This window comes from Grammomys surdaster, unplaced genomic scaffold (genome assembly GCF_004785775.1).
Source record: "Grammomys surdaster isolate TR1022 unplaced genomic scaffold, NIH_TR_1.0 362, whole genome shotgun sequence".
Classification (NCBI taxonomy): domain Eukaryota; kingdom Metazoa; phylum Chordata; class Mammalia; order Rodentia; family Muridae; genus Grammomys; species Grammomys surdaster.
This window is the reverse complement of record NW_021604781.1, coordinates 3,587,846-3,612,400: the sequence shown is the minus strand read 5'-3', so window position 1 is coordinate 3,612,400 and position 24,555 is coordinate 3,587,846. Positions and strand designations below refer to the sequence as shown.

Sequence of the window (24,555 nt, the reverse complement as noted above, 5' to 3'; positions counted from 1 at the left end):
CAGTCCACAGGAGGAGAAACTCCCTCACAGCAGCTTGGAAACAAAGGAAGGATGGGGCTAAGATGCCAAGATCCTTTGAAGGCCACACCCATGGTGACTTAACTTTCATTATATGGGTCCCACTTTCAGAAGGTCCCATAAACTCACAACCGTGCCAGCACCCGGGGATGAAGCCCCCAGGAACCATTAGAAGACATTTACGATCCATATCATAAGAGTGGTTAAGGACATTAACAAGATGCCAGCGACTCTGCATAACCAGTGAATACCCAGGAAGGGAAATGACAGAGAGAGAGGCTGAAACCCTCAGGGAAGAAGGCAGCCCAGGCCACGCTGCAATTCATAGAATCCAAATGCGAATCGCTCCCTGATAGAAGAAACACATTCTTGGTGTAATGGAGGAACTTGTTTCATGATTTTAGTTAGGTAGCAAACAAACCAGGATAACTGTGATAACGTTAAGGGGTTTGCTTGTTTGTTTTGTTTTTTGGACGTTACCAGATAGAAGGATATCCCATTCACTCTGTAGGAAAAGGTGACACAGTGTGCTTTAATAGATGTTTGCATTTTTCTCTTCTAAGGAACCCAGAAAGAAGGGAAGGGAGTTGACAAAGTTCACTTACTATTTCACGCTTTGGCGTTAGAAGACCAGAAATGTCAGCTGTGTCTGGTGAGACAGTGGAGTGCACCCTAGTGGTGAGACGCACTCAGCCGACCACAGACCCACCCACATTGTTTGTTAAGCTTAAAGTAAAGCACAGACAAATGCAAAATATAAATTTATTCATAGTATTTTCCCTCACGTTTATAAACTTTCAGTATAAAAGTGTCCAAGTCTTCATAAACATTTTTCACTTTCAAAACACAAAGCCAAAGTTTCTGGCAGTTTTGTGTGGGAATGGTGATTTGTGCGACTAAGCAAATGGCCCCACATCAGACCCGCCATCCTGAGTCACCTTTTAACTCTCCTTGTCTCTGTGCTAAATGAGAAGAGAACTTACCAGCAATAGAAATATTGTTCTAAAGCATTTGAGAATGATAACTGTTTGGGGAAGTTTGGGTTTCCGATTTCCTTTGCTCCGTGGGTAACTTTAGAAAAACACATCTAAGATCTCAGCTTTTCTGAGCTTACATAGAAGTCAAGAGGCGACTGGTTCTAGGCTCCCACAGCAGCTTCCTGCTTGTCTGGTCACGCTAGTCATGATAAACTGGTGTGAAGAACTGCATCCATAGGTGCTATTCCAGCAACCTGCAGAGGCTGTCAAAGGTATTAAAGAGATGTTGATGGTTTCATTCGCTACTGAAAGAGCAATGACAAAGATGTTCATTTTGTGTCATGATGGTCACACTGGACTAAGATGTCACGGATGCCCAGACTTAACAGACATGCAACTCGGTGTAAGAGAAGGCCATGGTGGTGGCTACATGTGGGCACCCAGGGGTAGGGAGGCAGTGCTGACTTCCTGGAGATCCACCATGTATCACTCTACGTGGATTCACTTGTGCTTGACAGATCTGGGCCGGCAAGAAGGAGAGGCTTGCGATGCTATTCTCAGCTTGGTCCACAGGTCATAGAGCTGTCACCGGAATGCAGGGGCCAACAGCCATTCCACTGTGTCCCTGGTGCTGAACGGGAGGCTTCTGGCCAAGATGGAAACCGTCTCAGATGCCATCTTCCCCAAATTGTACCTTGTTTTAAGTAGTACCCTGAAAATCCAGTGCTCCAAAACCACTACGGGGAGACCGGCTTCATTATACTGTCCCCGAGGGCTATTTTGTTCAACACTCCAAGTTTGAGTGAAGAGTCATCTGTCCACACAATGGAAGCAGACAAACTTTTCTTTTTAACTTTGAAGACGGATTTCCTCCGATGTTTGTGCAGCAACTGTTTCAACTTGTCCTTAAAAAAGGAGGTGGTGAGGGTGTAAAGGATGGGGTTTAAGGCGCTGTTTACCGGAAGGAAAAAAACCACGATCCAGGAAGTGATTGTGCCTGGAGAAATAAAAGAAGTTTGAAAAAAAAATAGAAAGTGGTTCCTCTCTGTTCCCTGAGACCCAGGCCTCCCTTCCCCCACCCTGTCCCCATCTCGTCCCCATCTCGTCCCTACTGCTGCAACAGAACACAAACTGCAACCTCCCCCACAACATCTCCTGTGGATCCCACACACCGTCCTCACCTAACCTCTCTGTCCCCACTCATGGCTGAATCCCACCCTGGAACTGCAGCAGGCACCTACTGCTAAACCACAGGCCATTGGCATTCCTTCTACTCTCCGCCCAACAGTTACCTAGCAACAGCCAAGTACGCTAGGCTTGCTATAAAAGGGACTGTTTGGCCTCTCCTTTCTCTAGCCCCTTTCTACCCCCAGCCTAAATCTCTAGTGTTCCTCCCGGCCTACCTCTCTGCCTCTCTGCCTCTCTGCCTCCCTGCCTCCCCGCCCCCGCCCCCCCCCCCCTCCTCTCTCTCTCTTTCTTGTCTTTCTCTGCCTTGACTCCTTCTCAACTCCCCTTGTCATGTCTACAAATAAACTCTTCTCCAGGGGAGGGATGCGTAAGCATGGGCCCGCTGAGGTACCCCTTCCACGGCATTACACTGCACGCTATAAAACCTAACCTTGGCTTTATTGAACACATCAATGCCTGCCGGAAAGCCAGGCAGGCTGTCTGCAGACCTCCTCCTCTTCTCTCTGTTCACCGAGACCCAGCTCCCCAATCTCATCCCCAGCACTGCAGCAGAACACTGTGGTGGCCTCCCCCCCCCCTTTTCTGTGGATCTCACGGATCTTCCCTTCCTAACCTTCCTCCCCCAACCTGTTTTTTTTTTGTCCCAGACCCCAACTCCAGAAGACACCCCCCACCCCCCACCCCCCAACCCCCGCTAACCCAAGGGCCACTTCTCACAGGGCAACAAATAGGCTGAAGGTGGACCTACACCTCTCCTCCTGCTCCTGAGATCGATGCCCTCGGTAGCATCCCGGTTGCATCTCGGCTCTGTAGCACGAAACCTGCTGAGGTCTCCCTTTCCTCTCCGACCCCATCCTCAATGGATCACAAAGACCTTCTCCTCCAGTCTTCTATCCCCTACCCCGTTTCTCCTAGCCTTCAACACCAGTGGGCATTCCCCATGGACACACGGACTGAGCAGGACAAAAACCAGGCAACACACACCATCACTTGCTCCAAAAATCCAGAGAGGAAACAGAAATCAAGAAACAAAAAACCACCCCACAAAGACAAATCCAGAAATCAGTGCCTAGATATTTAATCATCCCCAAACCAGATGTTGAAACACCAGTGTAAAAACACGATCAACAGCAGCCAGGGCATTAACTTCCCACGAGGGCTCAGCTGTCCTACCGCGGCAGGCCATGAATGTTCCAATCTAGCTGAGGCACAAGAAAAAAAGGCCTTAAACCATCCTTTACGAATATGACAGCATTTCATTAAAGAGGAATTGGATAAATCCCTTAAGGAAATCCAGGAAAACACAACAAACGAGTGTAAGGGAATAAATAACGTGTTCAAGACCTGAAGTTGGAAATAGAATCAACAAAGAAAACCCAAACTAAGGGACTTCTGGAACTGAAAAAATTTAGGAATTCTAACAGGGAGTACAGGTGCAAACATCACCAACAGAATACAAGAGATGGAAGAGAGAATCTTAGGCATAGAAGATACGATGGAAGAAATGGATACACTGGCCAAAGAAATCTAAAAAACCCCTGACTCAAAATATCCAGGAAACCCAGGACACCATGAAAAGACCAAACCCAAGAATAACAGGAATTCAGGAAGGATGGGAAACTAAGCTCAGAGGCCAAGAAAATGCTCTTAAAAAAATCATAGAAGAAACTTTTCCTAGCCTAAAGAAGGTGATGCCAATAAAGTTACAAGATGCATACAGAACACCAAATGGACTGAACCATGAAAGAGTCCCCTTGGCACGTAACAGTCAAAGCACTAAACATGCAGAACAAAGAAAGAATATTAAAAGCTGCAAGGGAGAAATATCAAATAACATATAAAGGCAGACCTGTTAGAATTATATCCAACTTCTCAGCTGGAGACTGTAAAAGCCAGAAAGGCCTGGGAAGATGTCCTATAGACTCTTAAAAGATCATAGACGCCAGCCCAAATGACTATACCCAGCAAAACTTTCAATCACTGTAGATGAAGAAAATAAGATATTTCATGATAACGTCAAATTTAAACAATATCTCTTTACAAATCTACTCTAGCAGGAGAACTCCAACCTAAGGAGGTTAATTACACTCACTAAAACATGGGAAATAATCTCACACCAGCAAAATCAAAAGAAGGGAAACACATACACACACATACACACACCCCAACACACACACACACACACGCCATCACCACTACCACTACTACCACCACCACCAATGACAATACCAAACTAACAGGAATCAATAATCATTGATCATTAATGATTAATGGTCTCAATTCCTCAATAAAAAGACTCTGTCTAACAGATAGACTTTACTTCAGGTAATCCAAGTTTGCATAAGAAACCTACAACAGCTTAAATCACATACTGATCCTTACACATTGAGAGTAGGGGACTTCAACACCTCACTCTCACCAACGGACAGGTCATCCAGGCAGAAACTAAACAGAGGAGCACTAGAGCTAACAAACCTTATAAACCAAACGAACCTCAGGTGTTTACAAAGCTTTTCACTCAAACACAGAATAGCACACCCTTTTCTCAGCATCTCATGAAACTTGCTCCAACACCAACCACATGCTTACCTGGACACAAAACAAGTCTCAACAGATATAAGAAAATTTAAATAATTCCCTGCATCCTCTCTGACCACTACAGATTAAAGCTGAACAATACAAACAAACAAACAAACAAACAAACAAAGAAAAAAGAGCTTAAAAACTCATGGAACTGAACTCTCTACTGAATAAAAAATGGGTTAATCCAGAAATAAAGAAGTCAAAGAGTTTTTAGAATTCAATGAATATGAACACACAGGATACCCAAAACTATGGGAAACAATAAAATTTGTGCTAAGAAGAAAGTTTGTAGCACCAAGTGCCTTCATAAGAAAATTGGAGAGATTGCATACTAGCAACTTAATAGCATATCTGGAAGCTAGAGAACAAAAAGAACCAATCAAACTGGAGAGGAGACAACAGCAGCAAACGATCAAACCGAGGGATGAAATCAATAAGAAACAAAGAGAACAAAGAGTGGTTTTCTTTTTTTGAGAAAAATCAATGCGATAGACAGACTCTTATCCAAGCTAACTAGTAGGTAGAGAGAGAATATCCAACTTAACTAAGTCAGAACTAAAATGAGGGGCAGGGGGAGGGAATAACAAAAGGCTCCAAGGAAATCCAGAGAGTCACAAGGACATACTTTAAAAACATGCACTCCACCAATTTGGAAAATCTAAAAGGAATGGATAATTTTCTTGATGGGAATCACTTACCAAAGTTAAATCAAGATGAGATAAATGATTTCAGTAGACCTTTAATCCCCAGTGAAATAGAAGCAGCCACTAAAATTCTCCCTCTCCAAAATCAAACAAATGAACAACAACAATAACAAAACAACCCAAAACCAAAAAACCAAACCAAACAAACAAACAATCAAACAAACAAACACCAGATCCAGATGGTTTTAGCACACAATTCAACCAGACTTTCAAAGAAGAGTTAATACCAATACTCCTTAAATTATTCCACAAAATTGAAACAGAAGGAACATTGCCTAATTCACTTTAGGAGGCCACAGTCATCCTGATACTCAAACTACATAAAGACACGACAAAGAAAGAGAATTACGAACCAATTTCTCTTATGAACATAAATGGAAAAAGTCTCAACAAAATACCTGCAAACAGAATACAAGACCATATCAGAAAGATCATGCACCATAATCAAGTAAGCTTCATCCCAGAGAAGCAACACACAAAAATCAGTAAATGTAACCCATCATTTAAACAGACTGAACAACAAAAACCACATGGTCATCTCATTATATGCAGAAAAGGTCAGGGACAAACTCCCACACCCCATCATGACAAAAGTCCTGGAGAGATCAAAGGATCCAAGGGACATACCTACACATAATAAAGGCAATTTATAGCAAGCTTAAAGCCAACATCAAATTAAATGGTGAGAAACCCAAAGTAATTCTACTAAAATTAGGAACAGGAGAAGGTATCCACTCTCTCCATATTTATTCAATATAGTACTTGAAGTTCTATCTTCAGCTATAAAACAACTGAAGGAGAACAAGGGAATACCAATTGGAAAGGAAGAAGTTAAAGGATCTTCATTTTCAGATTATATACATAAGTGCCCTTAAAAATTTCACCAGGGAACCCCTACAGCTGGTAAACACTTCTGGCAAAATGGCCTGATACAAGATTAACTTAAAAAATTAATAAAAATTTTAAAAAGTCAGTAGTCTTCCTTTACACAAATAACAAATGGACTGAGAAAGAAATTAGGGGAAAACACCTTTCACAGTATCCCCAAATAATATAAACTGTCTTGGACTCATTCTAACTAAGCAAGTTGAAGACTTCTATAATAAAAAAATTCAAGTCCTTAAAGAAGATATCAGAAGAGGGAAGACCTCCCATGTTCCTAGATCTGCAGGATTAAAATAGTAAAAATGACCATCCTACCAAATAAAATCTACAAATTCAATGCTATCCCCATCAAAATTCCAACACAATTCTTCATAAATCTTGAAAGGACAATTCTCAACTCCATATGGGAAAGCAAAAAACCCAGGATAGCTAAAAACAAGCCAGAACAGTACAAACCGCTAGAGGTCCCACCATTTCCAACTTCAAGTTGTACTACAGAGCTATAATAATCAATTACGTGGTATTGGCACAAAAATAGACATGCTGATCAATGGAATTGAATTAAAGATCCAGACTTAAATCCACATATCTATGGTCACCTGATTTTTGATAAAGTCAGAAACACAGTGGGGGGGGGATCCAGCATCTTCAACAAATGGTGCTGTCAAACTGGATGTCTGCATGTAGAAGAATGCAAATAGATCCATTTTAATCACCTTGCACAAAACTCAAGTCCAAGTGGATCAAAGATTACAACATAAAACCAGATCCACCAAATCTAACAGGAGAGAAAGTGGGGAATATTCTTGAATGTATCGGCATAGGAGATGACTTTTTGAACAGAATAGCTATAGTGAAGGCACAAGATCAACAACGAATAAAGTGAACTTCAAGAAATGGAAAAGCTTCTGTATGGCAAAGGACACTGTCAAAACAGCAGCCTACAGAAAGGGAAAAGATTTTCATCAACTTCACACCCAATAGAAGACTAATATACAAAATAGAGAAAGAACTCAAGAAACTAGAGATAAAAAACCCCAAATAATCCAATTTTAAAACTGGGGGAACTGATATAAACAGAGAATTCTCAATAGAGAAATCTCCAGTGGCTGAGAAAATGTAAAGAAATGTTCAGTATCCTTAACCATCAGGGGGATACAAATCAAAACTACTCTGAGATTTCATTTTACACCTGTCAGAATGGCTAAGATCAATAAAACAAGTGACAGCTCATGCTGGTGAGGATATGGAGCAAGGGGAACACTCCTCTATTGCAAACTTGAACTGACAGTGTAGAAATCAATATGGCCGTTCCCCAGAAAGTTGGAAATCAATCTACCTCAAGACCCAGCTATATCACTCTTGGGCATATACCCAAATGACATCCCATTCTTCCACTAGGACATTACTCAACCATGTTCATTTTGTCTTTATTCAAAATAGTCAGAAGCTGGAAACAACCTAGATGCCCCTCAACAGAAGAATGGATAAAGAAAAGAAGGTACATTTACACATTGGAGTACTTTTACATTTATACAGTTACAACAATGGGGTACTCCTCAGCTGTTAAAAAATGATATCACGAAATTTGCAGGCAAATGTATGGAACTAGAAAAAAATTACCCTGAGTGAGGTAACCCAGACTCAGAATGACAAATGTGGTATGTACTCACTCATAAGTGGATATTAGCCAGTAAGCAAATGATAACCAATCTTCAATCTGTAGGCCCAGAGAAGTTAGGTAAAGAGGAGGGGTCTAGGTGGGGCACACATGGGTCTCCCTCAGAGGGGGAAATAGAATAGATTTTTTGGCAGGCTGGTGGCCAGTAGGTTTGGGAGGAGGAAGTGGGGGTTAGGTAGAGGTGGAGTGGGATGGGGTGGAAGGAGAGAGTACAGGGAGAGATGGCTGGAATTGGGATGGGGTGCAAACCTAATACAATGGAAACGTCCTGGAATCTATGAAATGATCCTAATGAAAGCTCCTAGTAATGGGAGATACATAGTTTCATTTCTTGTAGCGGGGCAAGGTTTTCAGTGGCCAGACTACATTGCATTCAATTGATTACTGGTCAAGGGATCCTATGGATCTCCAAACAACCCATGCTGCTGCTAAGACAAAGGAATGCTCTTATCAAACTGAGATCAACACCACCCACAAGGCTCACTGAACATGGAGAAGCTGAACTTGTGCCTACATGGAGCCTTCATCCCAATGGTCTAGTCTCTTTGGTGCAAGAAGATACTCTGCAGGCTACTGAGAGAGAAATGTGGACATCAACCCATCCACCAGGACTTTGACCTACACTCTATCCTACCTGCAAAATATTCTATGGCAATGGTGGCATAGAACTTGTAAGAGTAACCAACCAATGTCTGATTTGACTTAAGGCCCACCCCACAAGAAGGAACATGTACTATTTGGATAACCAAGAACCAGAGACTAGATATTTTAAAGACATGTGGTAAAACCAAATACTACTGGTCTAAAAAAAATTAGGAAGGAAGGAAGGAAAGAAGGAAAGAAGGAAAGAAGGAAAGAAGGAAGGGAATTGGCTGTTTGTTTTTGCAGTGCTGGGGACAGAGCCCAGGGCTTTGTGCATGTCAGGCAAGTACTTATCACTGGGATATAGCCATAGACTGAAGATACTGACTTAATAGACACACAATACCCATAACACACTGCAGCTGATGTTGTACATATGGGTGCTGCCTAGGAGTTATAGATTAGGACTTATAATTCTTAAGGAGTTATAGATTAAGGAGTTATAGATTCTTACTGCTTAATTGTTTTTGAGGAGACCCTGGATGAGAACACAGAGGAACACACAGGTGGGGACATAGCAAAGAGGAAGCTATGTTTAAAGTAGCCATCTTTAAGACAATATGAAAGGCCTTGGGAAAACCAAACCTGAAGATACCTTGACTTTGGCTAGCCAGATCCCCAGATGATGAAAGTAAGTGTATGGAATACTTTGTTATTATAACATTAGGAAAGAATACATCCCTCAAAGAGTTAAGAGACTTGTAGAACATGGGAGCCATTTGAAAGCCATCTAAAAGGCACTCCAGTGGAGCAATGTTACCTCGACAGACCAGTGGGTGGGTCAGGATAGGAGCAGGAAACATTCAACTCACTCATCCGGGTCCTTGTTTTCCTTCCCCCACAACTGGGAGAAGCATCTGTGCCAAAAGACAGGTGTTGGGAGGCAAAGATGATGAACCTCCATCTCTACCCCTGGACATCCCCCAGCTTCCCCAAGTCACTGAGGAAGACTCCTCATAGAGCTCAGGCTGGTTAACAGCCTGGTGTGTTCCTGACCCCTCACTCTCCCTGGGGCAGCTCATAGCATGGCAGCTGAGTTTATGTTTGTTGAAGACCATGTTGTGAAGAGCTCAGTGGAAAATGTGAAGATGAATAAACCATGTTCCCAACCTTTCTGGAATTTATAATTTTAAGAGAGCAATGGACACATGGACTCAAGATGAAGGTTGGTATGATGCAGCTCAAGTGGGGCTATCGAGCACGGTGGAAACAAGACCTTATAGATGTTGAGCAACTGGGTTGGGTGAGGCTGGGAATGGTGCCATTAGGGAGAGAAAATTCGCATTGAGCATTGAGAAAGAGATGTGTTCAGCGGACTACACTCTTGTTTCCTGAGAGCATGCATGGTCTCCAGGTAGAGGAACCCCCAACAAATGTTAATGTCATATCAGAGAACCACAGAAGAGAAAGTTCATAGTTGCTCTGGGCTTAGATCACAGAATTCATAAGGGTGGGTGGGAGGTAAGAGATACTACAGAGATAGTCCCTCATTGGACTTCAAAGCAAGCCAACGGATGATTTGGTCCTATTGGATTTGAAATGGTCTGAGGAGCTGAGCTGTCCAGGTAGGGGTCACAGATTGAAGGTTGCTGAAGAGAACATCTGTGCTACGCACAGCTGGACCTCCTCCAGTGAGCTAACAGAAACACTTATGTCGTCTACTTTCACGGCTCGGACCAGCAAAGACTCCCGAGTACTCAGCTCTGACTCCATCCATGATCGTCAACTCCACATCTCCCGTGGCTTGATGGACATCTATGCTTGATGCAAAAATTCAAGCAAGAGGGGCTACTGGGCCTGGCGTGTCGTTTCACACTGGGGCATCTAATCAGGCCACACATAACTGCATAAACGAGGGGGAAAAAGAGCTCTGCATCACTTTCCATGTGCTAGACTCAGAACTGTCACAACGACTAACACACAACTCCCACCACGACCAGCTCTTGAGGTGGATCTGCCTGTGCGCCGTGAGCTGAAGATGACCCCAAGCTCTAAGAGTTAGGATAAATCCCTCAGTGGCTCCTGGAAGCTGTGATCTTAGAAAAGGCTTCGGGTTAAATACAAACCAATGAAATGTGGGTTTTCCCTGTGAAGAAAGGGTGTTTCCATGAGTCTAGTAGCCCTTCAAATCCTGATATGATGCTTCATGGTAAGGACTATGGAATAGGGTTGATATTCTATCTGAATCTGAGCATCTCAATCATGGGAGAATCGAGCAGAATACCTCTCTGTATGCCTTGGCCCCCAGGTACCAATCTAGAATTCCTGATGGAGCCATCTATCTATCTATCTATCTATCTATCTATCTATCTATCTATCTATCTATCTATCTATCTTTCTATCTATCTATCTATCTATCTATCTATCTATCTATCTATCTATCTTTCTGTCTATCTTTCTCTCTATCTGCCTATTTATGTATGTATATGCGTGTGGTGGTTTAAATATGCTTGACCCATGGGAAATAGCTCTATTAGGAGATGTGGCTTTGTTGAAGGAAATACATCCCTGTGAGGGTGGGCTTTGAGGTCCTATGCTCAAGCTCTGCCTAGTGTGGGGGAGAGTCTTCTCCTGACTTCATGCCCAAGACAGTCAGTCCTCTTCTGCTGCCTGTGGATCAAGATGTAGAACTCTCTACCCCTCCAGCACCATGTCTGCCTGGATGCTGCCCTGCTTCCTGCCATGATGGTAATTGACTAAACCTCTGAAACTGTAAGCCAGTCCCAAGCAAATGTTCTTGATAAGAGTTGCCTTAGTCATGATATCTCTTCACAGGAATAAATCAAAAAACTAAGACCCTCTCTCTCTGTGTATGTCTATCTATCTATCTATCTATCTATCTATCTATCTATCTATCTCTCATATTCTTGGCTAAGAACCACTAGCTAGCTCAGGTAGAAGCAAAATACTTAGATTTATCTTCTTTCTTGCTTCAGTGTTTTTATTCTTCTTCACTGGACTTCACCACTGTCCACCTTAGAATATTAAATATAAAACACAGGGGTGGGAGTGTTAGTTCCATGTATCAATGCCATAGGTACTTATGGATAACTTACTATGCACAAGGCACTGTCCTAGACTCTGGTCTTGTCAATCAAAGGGCCTGAAAAGGCACTGTGTGTCTGGGGATGAGGAAGAGGACTGACCTGGTATCTCCACTTGAAGGAGAGACAGGATTTTAACGACAAACACAGGAATCCAGCAGATGGCATCAGAGAACACGATAAAAAAGAACCGATTTGCAACAGCCACCTCCTTCCCGATGTGGCTCCTCACTTCTGCAGTCTGAAGGGCTGTTTTCTGAATGGAGCAGAACATGGTGACATAGGAAAACACGATGACGAGGAAAGCCAGCAAGTTCACGCCTGTTGGGAAAAGCACACTTGTTTTACACTCTCTGCTGGGTCAGCAGAGAAGCATCAGCTGTGTGGCTGCTAATACTGCACCCGACACTGGCCTTTCCCAGAAGCCCCCTCTCCTATGTTCTCAGAGCTATGTCACTAAACTTCCCAAGTTTAGGGAATAAGATCAAGAACTGGGTTTTTATTAGCCTTAAAAGATGATTTCAAAGGCAAAAGTTCTATGAAGCAAGACTGCCTTTATCCTCCTCTCTCTCTCTCTCTCTCTCTCTCTCTCTCTCTCTCTCTCTCTCACACACACACACACACACATGCACACACACCCACACACACACACACACGCACACACACCCACAGACACCCACACACCCACCCACCCACACACACACACACACACGTACACACGTTGGTTCTGGTTTTAGTTCCTGGAAAGTCACCCCTTAAGCTGATGCTGTGATTGTGATGTATGTCTCAAAAATAGATAATAATCTTAGTTCCTTGTCTTATACATATGATTAAAATAATCTTAGAATTTATCACGAATATAATTGCCTCAGAGGCATTATTCTTTAAGCTTTGGGCATTTCAATAAACATAACACATAAAACCAAAATGCATTTTTTTTTTGTTTCCTTTTGCCCACAGTAATTTAAACTATTGTGGTTCAGAACCCTTTAAGCTCCTTTTAGAAAACAGATAAAAATGTTAAGAATACAACTAAATGAATCACTCTTTGGGTGACAAATGGTTTCACAGATAGCCCCTATAACGTTGATTTCTTGTTTCTTTTGCTTGCTTTATTCTCACTGTAATAAAAAAAAAATCCAAAATAGTGATCAACAAATTTCTTTTAATAAGCATAAAATTTGCATATATTTCCAAAGCTGCTAAAAACATTCCCAAACTGAATTTAGACTGTGTGGAAGACTGGTAATGGTTGGGGAAACAGTTTAAATTCAGGATTATTTTTATCCACAGCATTTCCTATTCCATGGGCTCACTATATTGTCGTACAATAGAATTATATAACACTGGTTTGTCTGGGGCCTCTTGTCAGAGAGTATAGCTTAGCAGAAAATAAAATGGTTCTGCTGTAGGTGCTTAATCTGTTGGAGCAGAGTCTCGCGCCTTAGCTGTAAAAGCTAGCCGCATCCAACTTCCTTAACACTTTAATTGGGCCCGGCTGGCCCTTGGAGTTGGGGTCCACTTTGAACAACCGTCTTTTCCTGGAACACAGCTCCCACCCCTAATCCTGTCTTCCCTTGGCTGTTCGTCCCTATCGCTGGGGTTTCATTTCTCCTTCGAAGCCTTCCCTCGTCCTCAGATGTGGATACCCTATACTCTTTACCCATGGTGCCTCTCGGCCTGTGCTTTGAGGATGCAGCTGAGGGTCTGCATCCCCCTGTCCTGCAATGTCTGTGAGGGCTGGGGGTGGTGTCTCTCTAGATCTTAATGTTGTGCACAGCCATAGAAGATGCACAGTAAATTCTTGACCCTGTAAGTAGTGGTGGTTTGAATGTGTTTACACAGGCACATTCATGTCGGAGGTCTTTATGAAGATCACCGGCGCTAGGTACTGTGAAGAAAGGAGTCTGGAAGAAGCCTAAACAGCCAATACGACCCTGGGAAGAACACACTTATGAACACATGGCTGCTAAACAAGACTGGTTTCTGAAGAGAATCAACAAAATGATGCAACCACAGAGTTTTGTTTTCCTGAGAAGAAAGAATCAATGGGGAAATGGGGACAGAGGTTAGGGCCTCCACAGGATGTGTTTTAAGCGAGCCATTTAAAGTGACCTTGAAAGTGGTTTGGGACATTGGTGGGTTTCTGATTAGAGGGAAAGGACTGTGTTTATAGCCAGGGCTGTGGAACATATTACATGAGGAGGGGGACTGTGTTGTCAGTGGCAGCAGGAGGGGGTACGAATACAGCAACAGCAGTGGGCAGAGACAGACAGGAGGAGAAGGCAGGGGAAAAGTATTTTTAATAAAGCACCAAGGAGTTGTTGATGAGGAAGATGAGGGGAGAAGAGGCAGATGAAATGATGTGTCTTAGGTAAAGGAAGGCTGTAGGAACAGCTTTCATTCCCAGCAGAACTAAGACAGGTTACACAATTTAAAACCTTAATGTTAAGGTCTAAAGTCTGTCATTTATTTGTAACGGAAAATATAAGATCATCATATCTAAGGAAAAAAATCATGGAATTAAGAAAGCTGAAAAGAATTTGTATTGAGGGGATCTCAAGAGCTGTGTTTACAAAACGTAATAAATCTGTGGGTGTTTAGATAATCTGCTTGTGAGTTTCCAGAGCTTTATTAATATTTATTTAAATTCTAACTACATTGTTAAAATGATTTAAAAGAAGTTTGAGTAGTTTGGTAGGGTTTCAGGACTGGACATTAACTTAGAATTTTTTCCAGGTCATACTCATTATGAACGAATTGCAAAAAAACAAGGAGCAATTTAAAAAGAATCACCCAAGCTCTGAGAGTGTGTCTTTGTTTTCCACACTAAACCTCAGCAATAAAAAGTTTAATAAAAAAAACACCTACAAAATGTATGCCAAGAACTTTGTTTGCTTTCTGAAAGAACAGATGCACATCTGATGCTTTGTGTCATTTCTAGAAAGATGGTGGTGTCTCTGTGAAACCAAAGATGAAATTTACCTAGGAAAATCCCAAGGGAGTACCCTCTACTTCCAAAATCTTCTGCTTGGTCGTAATGAAGTGGGAAACAGACTCCATTTTTTCCATAAAAGTTGCCAAAATAATCCTCGCTGGTGAAAGGAACAGCAGCTATCAGAAATCCCACTATCCAGATGCTGGCCAGGACCACGGCAGTCTGGCGCTTGCCCAGGCGCAGGTTGCTGAAAGGGAATACTATGACCAGGAACTTCTCCAGGGTCAGGAATGTCAGCAGCAGCACTGAGACCTCTGTGGACAGCGTGGCCAGGAAGCCCAGCAGGCGGCAGGGTACACTCTCCATCCACAGCAGCGCATACTTCTGATACTGTCCTCGGTATTTGATGTCAAAGACGCCCACGGAGAACAGGTACACCCCCATCAGGCAGTCGGCACCTGCACGAGCCAAGCAGCCCAAGACAGTTGCGCTCAGTATCTTTCCTTTTTTTCCTAGATCCTTCTTCCTGTATTAAATGAACCGATGTAACTACCTACTAGACTACTAACCAGCCAGTGGACCTGATTTGTTTTCCAGTTAAAAGGCTCGAAAGGGGTAACAGTTTCTGAGGGGTAGTACCCAAATGAAAATATGTACTACTTGTATAGTTAACAAAATATTCTTGACTAATACAAAATATCTGCCCATCTTTTTCTTGACAGTGACAGGAGTGGAGAATCTGAGCTTGTCAAGCATGTGCGATTTTGTAACTGAAATTAATAATAAATAACAATTAGTTTACAAATCTCAAAACTTATTCCATCTTCTATCCCCCACTGATTGACTGATGTTTTCATTTCTAAGACCTGATTAAAAAAATCACAAAGGACAAGTTCATTCACATCTAGAAAATACTTGCCCACTGAAGCTAATTTGTATTGAAAGATATTTGTTGAATATATAATCCTGTATACACATCATATACACATACATTATATACATATCACCTCATAGAAGACATTCTATTTATACAAGAAGCATACTTACAACAAAGGATTTTGATGGACATGGCATGAGTCGTATTCTCAGCCTTAATGAGAGATCTCACGGCTATGACAAGGAAATTCCCAACGCAGGTAATGAAAGCTATAACCCAGACAGACACTCTGAGGATACTGTTAGCCAAGAGGTCCTCAGATGAAGAAATACCATCAGTCGAGGGCATACAGATTCGGACATGGGGAACATAGGAGCAGTATCGAAAGGTTTTCAAATAACTGAAGTCAAAGGAGAAAAAGAGAGAGTCATTTGGGAGCAGTGATTCCAGAACCCCTACCAGGGCTACAGGCGGGAATAGGGCTTGGCACTTGGCTAGTTTTTGTGTTATTGTGAAGTACTGTCATTCAGTAATTTGCTAGTCTAGGTGGGGCTGTTGGAAAGACTAGCACTGTATGGGACACAGACTTCAGAAGTGTGTATCTATGTCTAGAGAGTCAAGGGCCAGGGGACTATAAAGATCTGACGTTTCCAGGGCTCTACTACCATCCCTGGTCATATCGGATATGAGTATTCTAAAAAGTAGATCGCTATAAAAAATTGATCTAGCCAACATTCCAGGCTTTCACTGTTGGGAATCTATGACTCACGAAAAATATTCTCAATTAACACTGAGCATCTAGCCTACTTCTTGTGCTGGCCGAAGGGGAGAGTCTGAGACGAGGAATATTGAGTCTTGCTGGAGCTAGGAGGAGAAGCTTAAACACAGGGTTCATATCAGAGTTTCTTTAAAGGGGCTAGAATTTCATTTCCAGAGGGAAATGAAGGTTTGTTTGTGATCAATACTTTTGTGATCAGGGCATGGGAACTCTAGAGGGTTGGAGAGAGCCAGCTCATTAGGTTTAGGGCCACACTCCAAAGGTGTATGTATAGATCTTCTCCCACAGCACAGGTTCTATCTCTACTCTTCCACTGTGTCTCTGTGACTCATTACCCTACTCCCCCTACCCCCAGCTGAATATACTTTTACCATCTCCGAATTCAGTATCTGCACCAGCAAGTTAGATGATTCAATGGTACCACGTGTGGAGCCCTCTCAAGACTGTGTGCCCGGCCACCCTTAGCTACTCGGCCTCCTTCCACACAAGTACAGTGGCCTTCTAATCTTGCACAAGCCAGACCCATGTCCCTCGGAGAGCCTTGACTCTGCTTTTTCTTTGGATGTATTTGGTTGTCTCAAACGCCACGTGACTGACCATCCAAACCCTTCCTCTATCTCTTTATTTCACGGATCATCATGGAATCAATAGACATTTACTTATTGACTCATTTACTCTGACTTCAAAGCTGAGTGAAAGTACTCTGGCACTTTCTTCCTCTCTCCCATCGCTGAAGCCTCAGCATCACTATGTGCCCGCCAGAGGCTTCAACAAATGTCTCTTAGATCACCAAAGGATGATGGGTTGTTGCGTGCTGGATGTTGTGGAGACATACAAGGCAAATTCTATTCCTAGCAGCTTACAGTCCAGCTTCCTAACAACAGCTGACATCCAATTAAGGGAATCTGACTTCATTGATTTCTTTTCCTACCCTGAACTCCAGGCACAAACTTGGTTCTTATAGGATTCCATTATGCTCAGTGTCTTCAGAGAGAGAGAAAGCCAGGTTGGCTCTCCCACTGTGATCTGGGGCAGGCAGGATGGGGGTTTGGGAGTGAGGGATGGGGTGAGGAGGTAGGGATGCTTTAACAAGTGAAGGCCAAGGAAGGAGAAGAGAGCAGGTCGTTCACCAGGGATGTAGCTAAGTTAGCTCCTTTTCTGTTTGTTGTTGGTCCCTCCATGACCTTGGCATTTAGACACCAGCTGCACCAAATTCAGAAAAGTCTGGATCTCTCTAGTCTAAGAAAAAACTCACCTTCTGCCTGCAGCAAGTAAAGAGCAGCCTCATGAATTATTTATCTAATGGTGCCAGAGGAAGGGGAATGAGCAAAAGCATGGGGACACACATTGAACCCCTGTCTCTTAGGCACCACACCCCCTGCACAGACACAGCCAACGTGTTGTCCCCAAAGAGCACCTGAATTCACCTCAACACTCTCATCGACTGGCTGCACCCAACTTTGGGATCTTGGGATTTCTCCCTAGTTTTGTGGATGACAATGGTTAATTTTGAAATCAGGAACATATAGATCATATACAGTTGATAAAGAAATGGTCATGTTAAAAATAAAACACATATATGAACACAACTTACACAGTGCACTTTAGCCATATATATTCAAGTGACTTAACAAAACCGATAAAGATTAATTACCTCCATTTGCAGTGCACTTTTAATAAGAGAAACAACACCTGGAATCTACATAGCCCACATCTGAGAGCAGCCGACTGCTCACTCATGTGAAGTGAATTAATGTTTCCAGGTTCTCCTGAGTACCCTTTAGCCAGTGACTTCATTTGATGTAATGTGTGGCATTCTGGTACCCTGATCTCTTATTGGGCCTCAATTGGATAAACATCGTGTTTCCAGAGAGAAGGGTCATTCATGTCGGCACATCATTATATTGAACTCTATTTGAACAGGGACCAAAGGTGACAAAATTAAAAAGTTCTCAATAGGAAAGAAGACGTTTGTTGCATGCAAACACAGTTCAGCGATAATTAGACAGTTGAGCATGAGAATATTTGAATTAATTCATCATGCCTTCTTTTCCCTCTATCCCTTCAAACATACATACATGTGAGAAAGGTTCTTCATGGGCTGGAACATTCCTGTGTTTATGTTTGGAATCTCTATCCTTTCCAGGTCTCTGGAAGATATATACAATAGGTTTCATGTGTTTAAGATTAAACTTTGAAACCATTTCATTTTCTGGGCATATCTAAAATCTGACACTTTGAAATTTTATGTTACCAATTCAAATATGACTAAATATTCCATAGCAGACATTCTGAGAAAAATTATTAATATTAACATCTGCTGAACATGGGAGCTCTTGTGTCACTTAGATGCAGCATTATGTTTTAATATAAAACTGGTTTTGAAATGGCAAGGGGCTGGGAGAGTGGTTACATTACTTGCCTGACAAACAAAAGATTCTGGCTTCCACATCCAGGAATAATAAATAAATAAATAAATAAATAAATAAATAAATAAATAAAGTAAATAATCTATCAAATGGCAGTGGTGTCTGATGTGAGTTCAACATTATTTTTATACTTTGATTTAATCAGGACTGCCATGGAGGTTCATGGGTTTCATTTCATACCTAGAACTCCCTATCTGAAAACATCATTAAAGTGAGTCCCATGGGAATCTGGATTTGAATATTCATTTATCCCTGGCCTATGTGTCTTTGAAGTGGAACCCCAGAGGCAATGGGAAGATGCTATTCAGAAGCATCATTTACTAAGACTCCAGAGGGACTATCCTTTTTGCTTTCCCCCCAGGTTCTAGAACATCTTCAAAGGGCACCAGCAGGCATCCGGACATTCTGAGTTAGCTGGGGTGATTGCTTGGTGGTTAAGAGCCCTCGATATTCTGAGTTTATCCAGGCACTTCTGAAGGTACGGGTCTCAGAGATCCCTTCAGGACAGTGTAAAGGAAGAGCCACAGACCTCTCCAGAAGCAAACAGGGGAAAGGCAGTGTAACGCAGTGAGAAACTCCTGCTTGCAGCATGTGATCGGAAGACACTTTTAAAAAGCAGGATTTATCCTGATGCTTTTAGATGATCCGAATAAAGATTTTTTTGCAATAGGTTTCTGAATTTTCCTTGGCCCAGTGGCTCCTTCACAGAAGAACCCCTTTGCTTTCTAAACCAGAATTAAAACGTGAAGAGATGCTGATACTACAGAATTACCATGTGGTCCCTCTGGGAGAACATCCTGAGTTCTTCTAAAAGCCCCTCACCCCCACTTCATTCATATAGTTTTCAGCTTTCTTACTCGCTTATCACCACTGACATTTTATGTGGATTGTGTGGTTGCTGCGGCACAGGAGCCATTATAGCCTGTCTGCAAGGAAGTCCAGTTAGTGTTGGTGAGGTACATATTCCAGTGAGTCTTAGAAGCAAACTGTTAGACCATAAATACATGAGAAGACGAAGAGAGGAATGCATACCTAACTGTTACTACTTTGGGAAAGGGATCAGACAGCGGCGGGAAAGTTTTCTTTTTAGAAATGGGTGCAATGAACCTAGGGCCTCATGCAGGTAAAGTGTTCTTCATTCTATATTCCCCAGCGGTTTAAATACATTTTTACACAGGACTGCTTTGCCTGAGAAATTTAGTGCCGAGTGAATATCTTGTGTAGTGTATGGATGCCTCACCTGTCAATTAAAAAACCCTACGGCCTATGAGAAAGGGTAAAACAGAAGGTGGGACTTCCGGTAGGCAGAGCGACTTCTGGGATAGAGCCAGGCGTGGGAAGTTTCTGGGGAAGATGTGAGGAGACAGACACGTGGTACCGCAGCAGAGGTAACCAGCCACGTGGCAGAATGTAGATTAGTATAAGTGGGTTATTTTAAATTATTAGCTAGTTATGGAACGAGCCTAGCTATATGGCCTTAGGTATTTGTACATATATTTTGAGTGAGTCGTTATTCTGGGGAGCTTGGGGCTGGGAGAAAAACAGTCCCATGCAGTTAAGTGTTTGTAATGAAATATGTTGACACTGTTCGTCTAGAGAAGAACCATGTCGAAGGCCTGAAGTTGGCTGTTAAAACAAACAAACAAACAAACAAACAAACAAACAAACAAAAAACAGTTAGGGGTGAAGAACCAGCTTGGTGGTTAAGAGCACTGGCTGCTTTTCCAGAGCCCAGGTTCACTTCCCAGCACCCACAAGGTGGCTCACAACTGTCTGTAACTCCAGTTCCAGAGATCCAGTGTCCTCCCCTGGCTTCCAAAGCCACTGGCGTGCATGTTCAAATACCTGCCTTCACCACGAATAAATAATAAGTCTTTAGAAAAATCACAACAAGATATTTATAGACTGGGTAATTATACTCTTGCTTCCAAAGAGCAAAGGCCATGCTGCCCAACAGCGGATGCCCACTAGTGCTGCCTCAAAGACCGCTAACTCTTGTGTTTTTAAATAGATTTCTATTTTAAATTTCTATTTCTATTCTAATAGAAATCTATTTAACAAAAAGAAATGTAATGTTGAAGATTAGTCTCTGGAAGCAGCCTGATGTGTAGTGGAGCAAACCAGTAACCTTAGCACTTGGGAAGTGGAGCAGGAGGATCAGAAATTCAAGGTCATCCTCAACTGCATACTAAGCTTGAGCTAGCCTGTGCTATGGGAGACCCTGTTTCAGAATATTAAACAAATAGTCAAAAGCCCTACATTTTAAACAAGCAAAAGAAAACAAAAACATCAGTCTTTGGAGTCAAAGAAAAGAATGTGTCAGGCTGAAATAGGTAATATAATATTGCTTTTTGTCAAGACAAATAAACTTTAGCCAACAGATAGTCACCCAGGGGAAAGGATTCACAACATTTGTAAAGAGGAATTGGCAGGATTTTTGGTACCACTGGAACTAAATTGGCTGAAATTGTAAAATACCCAAATAACACTAAATTGTTCGAATTGTTTGTCTTTGTGGGACTGTTCTCATTAATTACAAAGTAAAGATGGATTTTTATCCTATAATTTCTTTAGGGAGATGGGACAAAGAAAAAGAAGGACAGTCTTAGAAAACTGATTTCTGTCAATGCTTTCCAAAACAAAGTTATTACAAATTTAATTCTTCATAAGGACTTGGGATTTGATTTTACCTCTAAGTGCAGTTCTCTGGATGGATGTATACGCAGCTTCAGACACAGTGGATTTTAAGTGGCCATAACAGCAACTCTGCTGTGACTTAGTTCATAATTGACAGTGGTGGTCAGGATTTCCTGGACATGCCTCCTGGGGATGCTTGCCCCAGCGTGAGAAACACCCACTTAGAATCAAATACGTCTCCAAGCAAGATAGCCTGCCTACAATGGTAACTGGCACAATTAGAATGCTTTACTTACAGAGACTGAAGTTGTTTGAGACTTCCAAACTGGTTCTTGTGGACATACAGAAGAGGATTGGACGACAGGTTCCTTTTTTACCATTAGAGGAAGGGAGGGGATAAGTATGGCTGTTATTATTATTTTGGAAGGCAAAGATGTTGCCACTTAAATCTGATGACGAGACAGGGGAACTTACAGCTTTTGGAGAAGATGAAGGTTGCTGAAGAGGTGGGCAGGGAGTTTTGTTATCATATTGCTAGACAGGTCCCTGTTGATGACAGTGAAAACCAAACACAGTTACACTGGGATAAATAGCAGGGACATCTCTCCCCACAGTTACCATCTTCCCACTTGACGAAAGAGAAAATATGAATCCAGTTCAACCAGGCTGCGAACTTGTGACACAGCAAGACCCTGTGAGTCAGCGAGGGGATTGTTTTCCATCGCTGGCAGACCATGTGGCATCCTGCTCATTCAGTTCCTGTCTGGGATTTCCTCTCACCCCTTTGCCAGCACATTCTGGCTCTGAGATCTCTAACTAATTTCCTCTTTGGAGCACACTCTGTGCACATCTATCACCCACAGGGCTGTGATTCCTGCTCATTCCACATGTCTATCCAGCTAATCTTTCTGAGGTCAAGTCTTGAATCTTCTATTTATATTGCATTCCATCTAAATGAGCGTCAGCCACTCAGCAGCTACTCAGACAATCTTGTGTGGATAAATTTATGTATTCTAAATATACTCCACCCCCTGTTACTGGGGATTGAACCTAGGACCTCACGCATGCTAGTCAAATGCTTTTCCGCTGAACTACATTCATTGGTAGTTTAAATGCATTCTTATATAGTTCTTTTCTAGTGAAATATACCATTTTTCAATCTAGAAAATTATCTCTTTTGGATCCCATCTCACCATGCAACCCCCGTGTACACCCTTGGGATGTTTTCAGCAGAGGCTGAACTGGTGAATCTGGCTGATGTTGGACCTTTAAGCCTTTAAAACTGAGGGCTAAACAAACCTTTTTACTCTATAAGGTACCCAGCCTCAGCTATGTGACAGGGACAGAAAATGGACAAATAATCTATATTATAAGGGAAGGGAAAAAAACAAAACATGAGTGACAAGGGGTGGAGTCATCGGTCTTGGTTATGGAAATTAGGAAGTTCTAGAACAAAGCCACAGGGTTTGGTTTTAGGTTTAATAAAAGAAGTACAGCTTTCCACTGGGAGTAAAGCATGGCTAGAAAAACCAATGCCTGGGCTATCATCTTCAGGAACCCGCAAGTGACTCAGCATGAGTGAAAGACAAAATATACGGGGCGATATAGAGGAGAAGCATGAGTCCCTGGTGTAAGATATGAGGCCTGCACAAGCCCCAAGGTTTCATTTCTCTAGAGTGCAGTCAGAGCATTGAGATCACTGGGGATGCTTCTAGAAATGTCACATTCCTACATTGGACCATTCTCCTCTGTGATGCTGACATCGGAGAACTGAGCAGGTGAGCAGATACAGTGCTTGAGACCACAGGGTGACAATTGTTTAAAGGGTTAGGAGAGTGGTGAGGAAGGAGGCGTCCACATGGACCAGGTGAGAGCTGGCGGAGGCCACTGGGAGATACTAGCAGCGATCAGCATCCCAGGATGCTTAGCATTAGGAGGGAGCAGAGGGCTAGGAAGCCAACTTTGGGACTTGGTTTTGGGGTGGTTACTATTATCATTAATATGGAAAATTCTAGCTAGAATGAGCACATTTACAGTAAACTGCTATTTAGCATTCTATATGGTAGACTGCAGCCAAGCAGGGCATGCTTCCTTTCCCATGCCAGTGCAGTGTTTGCTGGGACTAATAGAATCCCCAGGAAGGACAAAGATAGAGCACACACACACACACACACACACACACACACACACACACACCTGTCCCAGAGTCTGCTTTCCTCTGTGCTCTCTGCTGTCTGAACCTGTGCCCAGGTCAACTGTTCTAATGCTAGGTAGTTCACTGAATCCAGGTCTGCATCCATTGTGCTGCAGACTGAAAGCCGTATAGCAGTGGTTCTCAACCTTCCCAGTGCTTTGTCCTTTAATACAGTTCCTCATGTTGTGGTGACTCCAACCATAAAATTATTTCCATTGCTACTTTACAACTGTAATTTTGCTACTGTTATGAATTGTAATGTAAATATCACCTGATATGCAGGATATCTATCTGATATGCAGGATATCTGATATGCAGGCCCTATAAAAGGGTCATTCAATTTCCTAAAGTAGTGGAGACCCACAGGTTAAGAACGACTGCCTTAAGATAGGAGTTTGGTGTTTAGGAAGCTGGTGACTTTTGGTCACCTCCCCTGTTCTGTAATTTAACTTTTGATAACTTATTTCGTGCATAAAGATGATTCTGAGTGAGTCATTCCTGGATTATTGGTGCTGTCCCAGCTTGGGATAAGATGCTAATTTATACCAAGGAAAAAAAAAAGAATGCAATCCAAGTCCAGGAGGGGAAGGTGTCAGGAGCCCACGAGGCAGCAGCAGTTACAGAACCTACTAGTTTAGAGGTGCGATCATGGTCCCCAAGCACTGCTTAGCAGGGAATTTTTATCTAGAGCTTTAGGTGGAAGGCACATGTGTGGATCAGCAAGAAAGCCACGGGTGTGCATGGGCTAGAGGAAACATCACGCAGGGTGCAGGGGATGTCACACAGTGTGCAGGGGATGTCACACAGAGTCCAGGGGATGTCACACAGTGTGCAGGGGATGTCACACAGAGTGCAGGGGATGTCACACAGTGTGCAGGGGATGTCACACAGGGTACAGGGGATGTCACACAGGTGCAGGGGATGTCACACAGTGTGCAGGGGATGTCACACAGGGTGCAGGGGATGTCACACAGGGTGCA

The 24,555-nt window shown here is 42.6% G+C and overlaps 1 protein-coding gene across 3 annotated transcripts in view; it reads right to left on the bottom strand.

Annotated features, from left to right (window-relative positions):
• Positions 1–767: 767 nt before the first annotated feature.
• Rxfp2 (relaxin family peptide receptor 2) overlaps positions 768–24,555 on the bottom strand; it is a 61,779-nt gene continuing 37,991 nt past the window's right edge. For all 3 annotated transcript variants that reach the window (XM_028779775.1, XM_028779774.1, XM_028779776.1), the window contains 7 exons: positions 21,856–21,927; positions 21,678–21,749; positions 18,394–18,465; positions 15,708–15,937; positions 14,708–15,118; positions 11,825–12,043; positions 768–1,992 (listed from right to left, as the gene is read on the bottom strand). In XM_028779775.1, the coding sequence (XP_028635608.1) occupies positions 1,733–1,992; positions 11,825–12,043; positions 14,708–15,118; positions 15,708–15,937; positions 18,394–18,465; positions 21,678–21,749; positions 21,856–21,927 (1,336 nt within the window). In that variant the 3' untranslated portion in view covers positions 768–1,732. The remainder of the gene's footprint in view (positions 1,993–11,824; positions 12,044–14,707; positions 15,119–15,707; positions 15,938–18,393; positions 18,466–21,677; positions 21,750–21,855; positions 21,928–24,555) is intronic.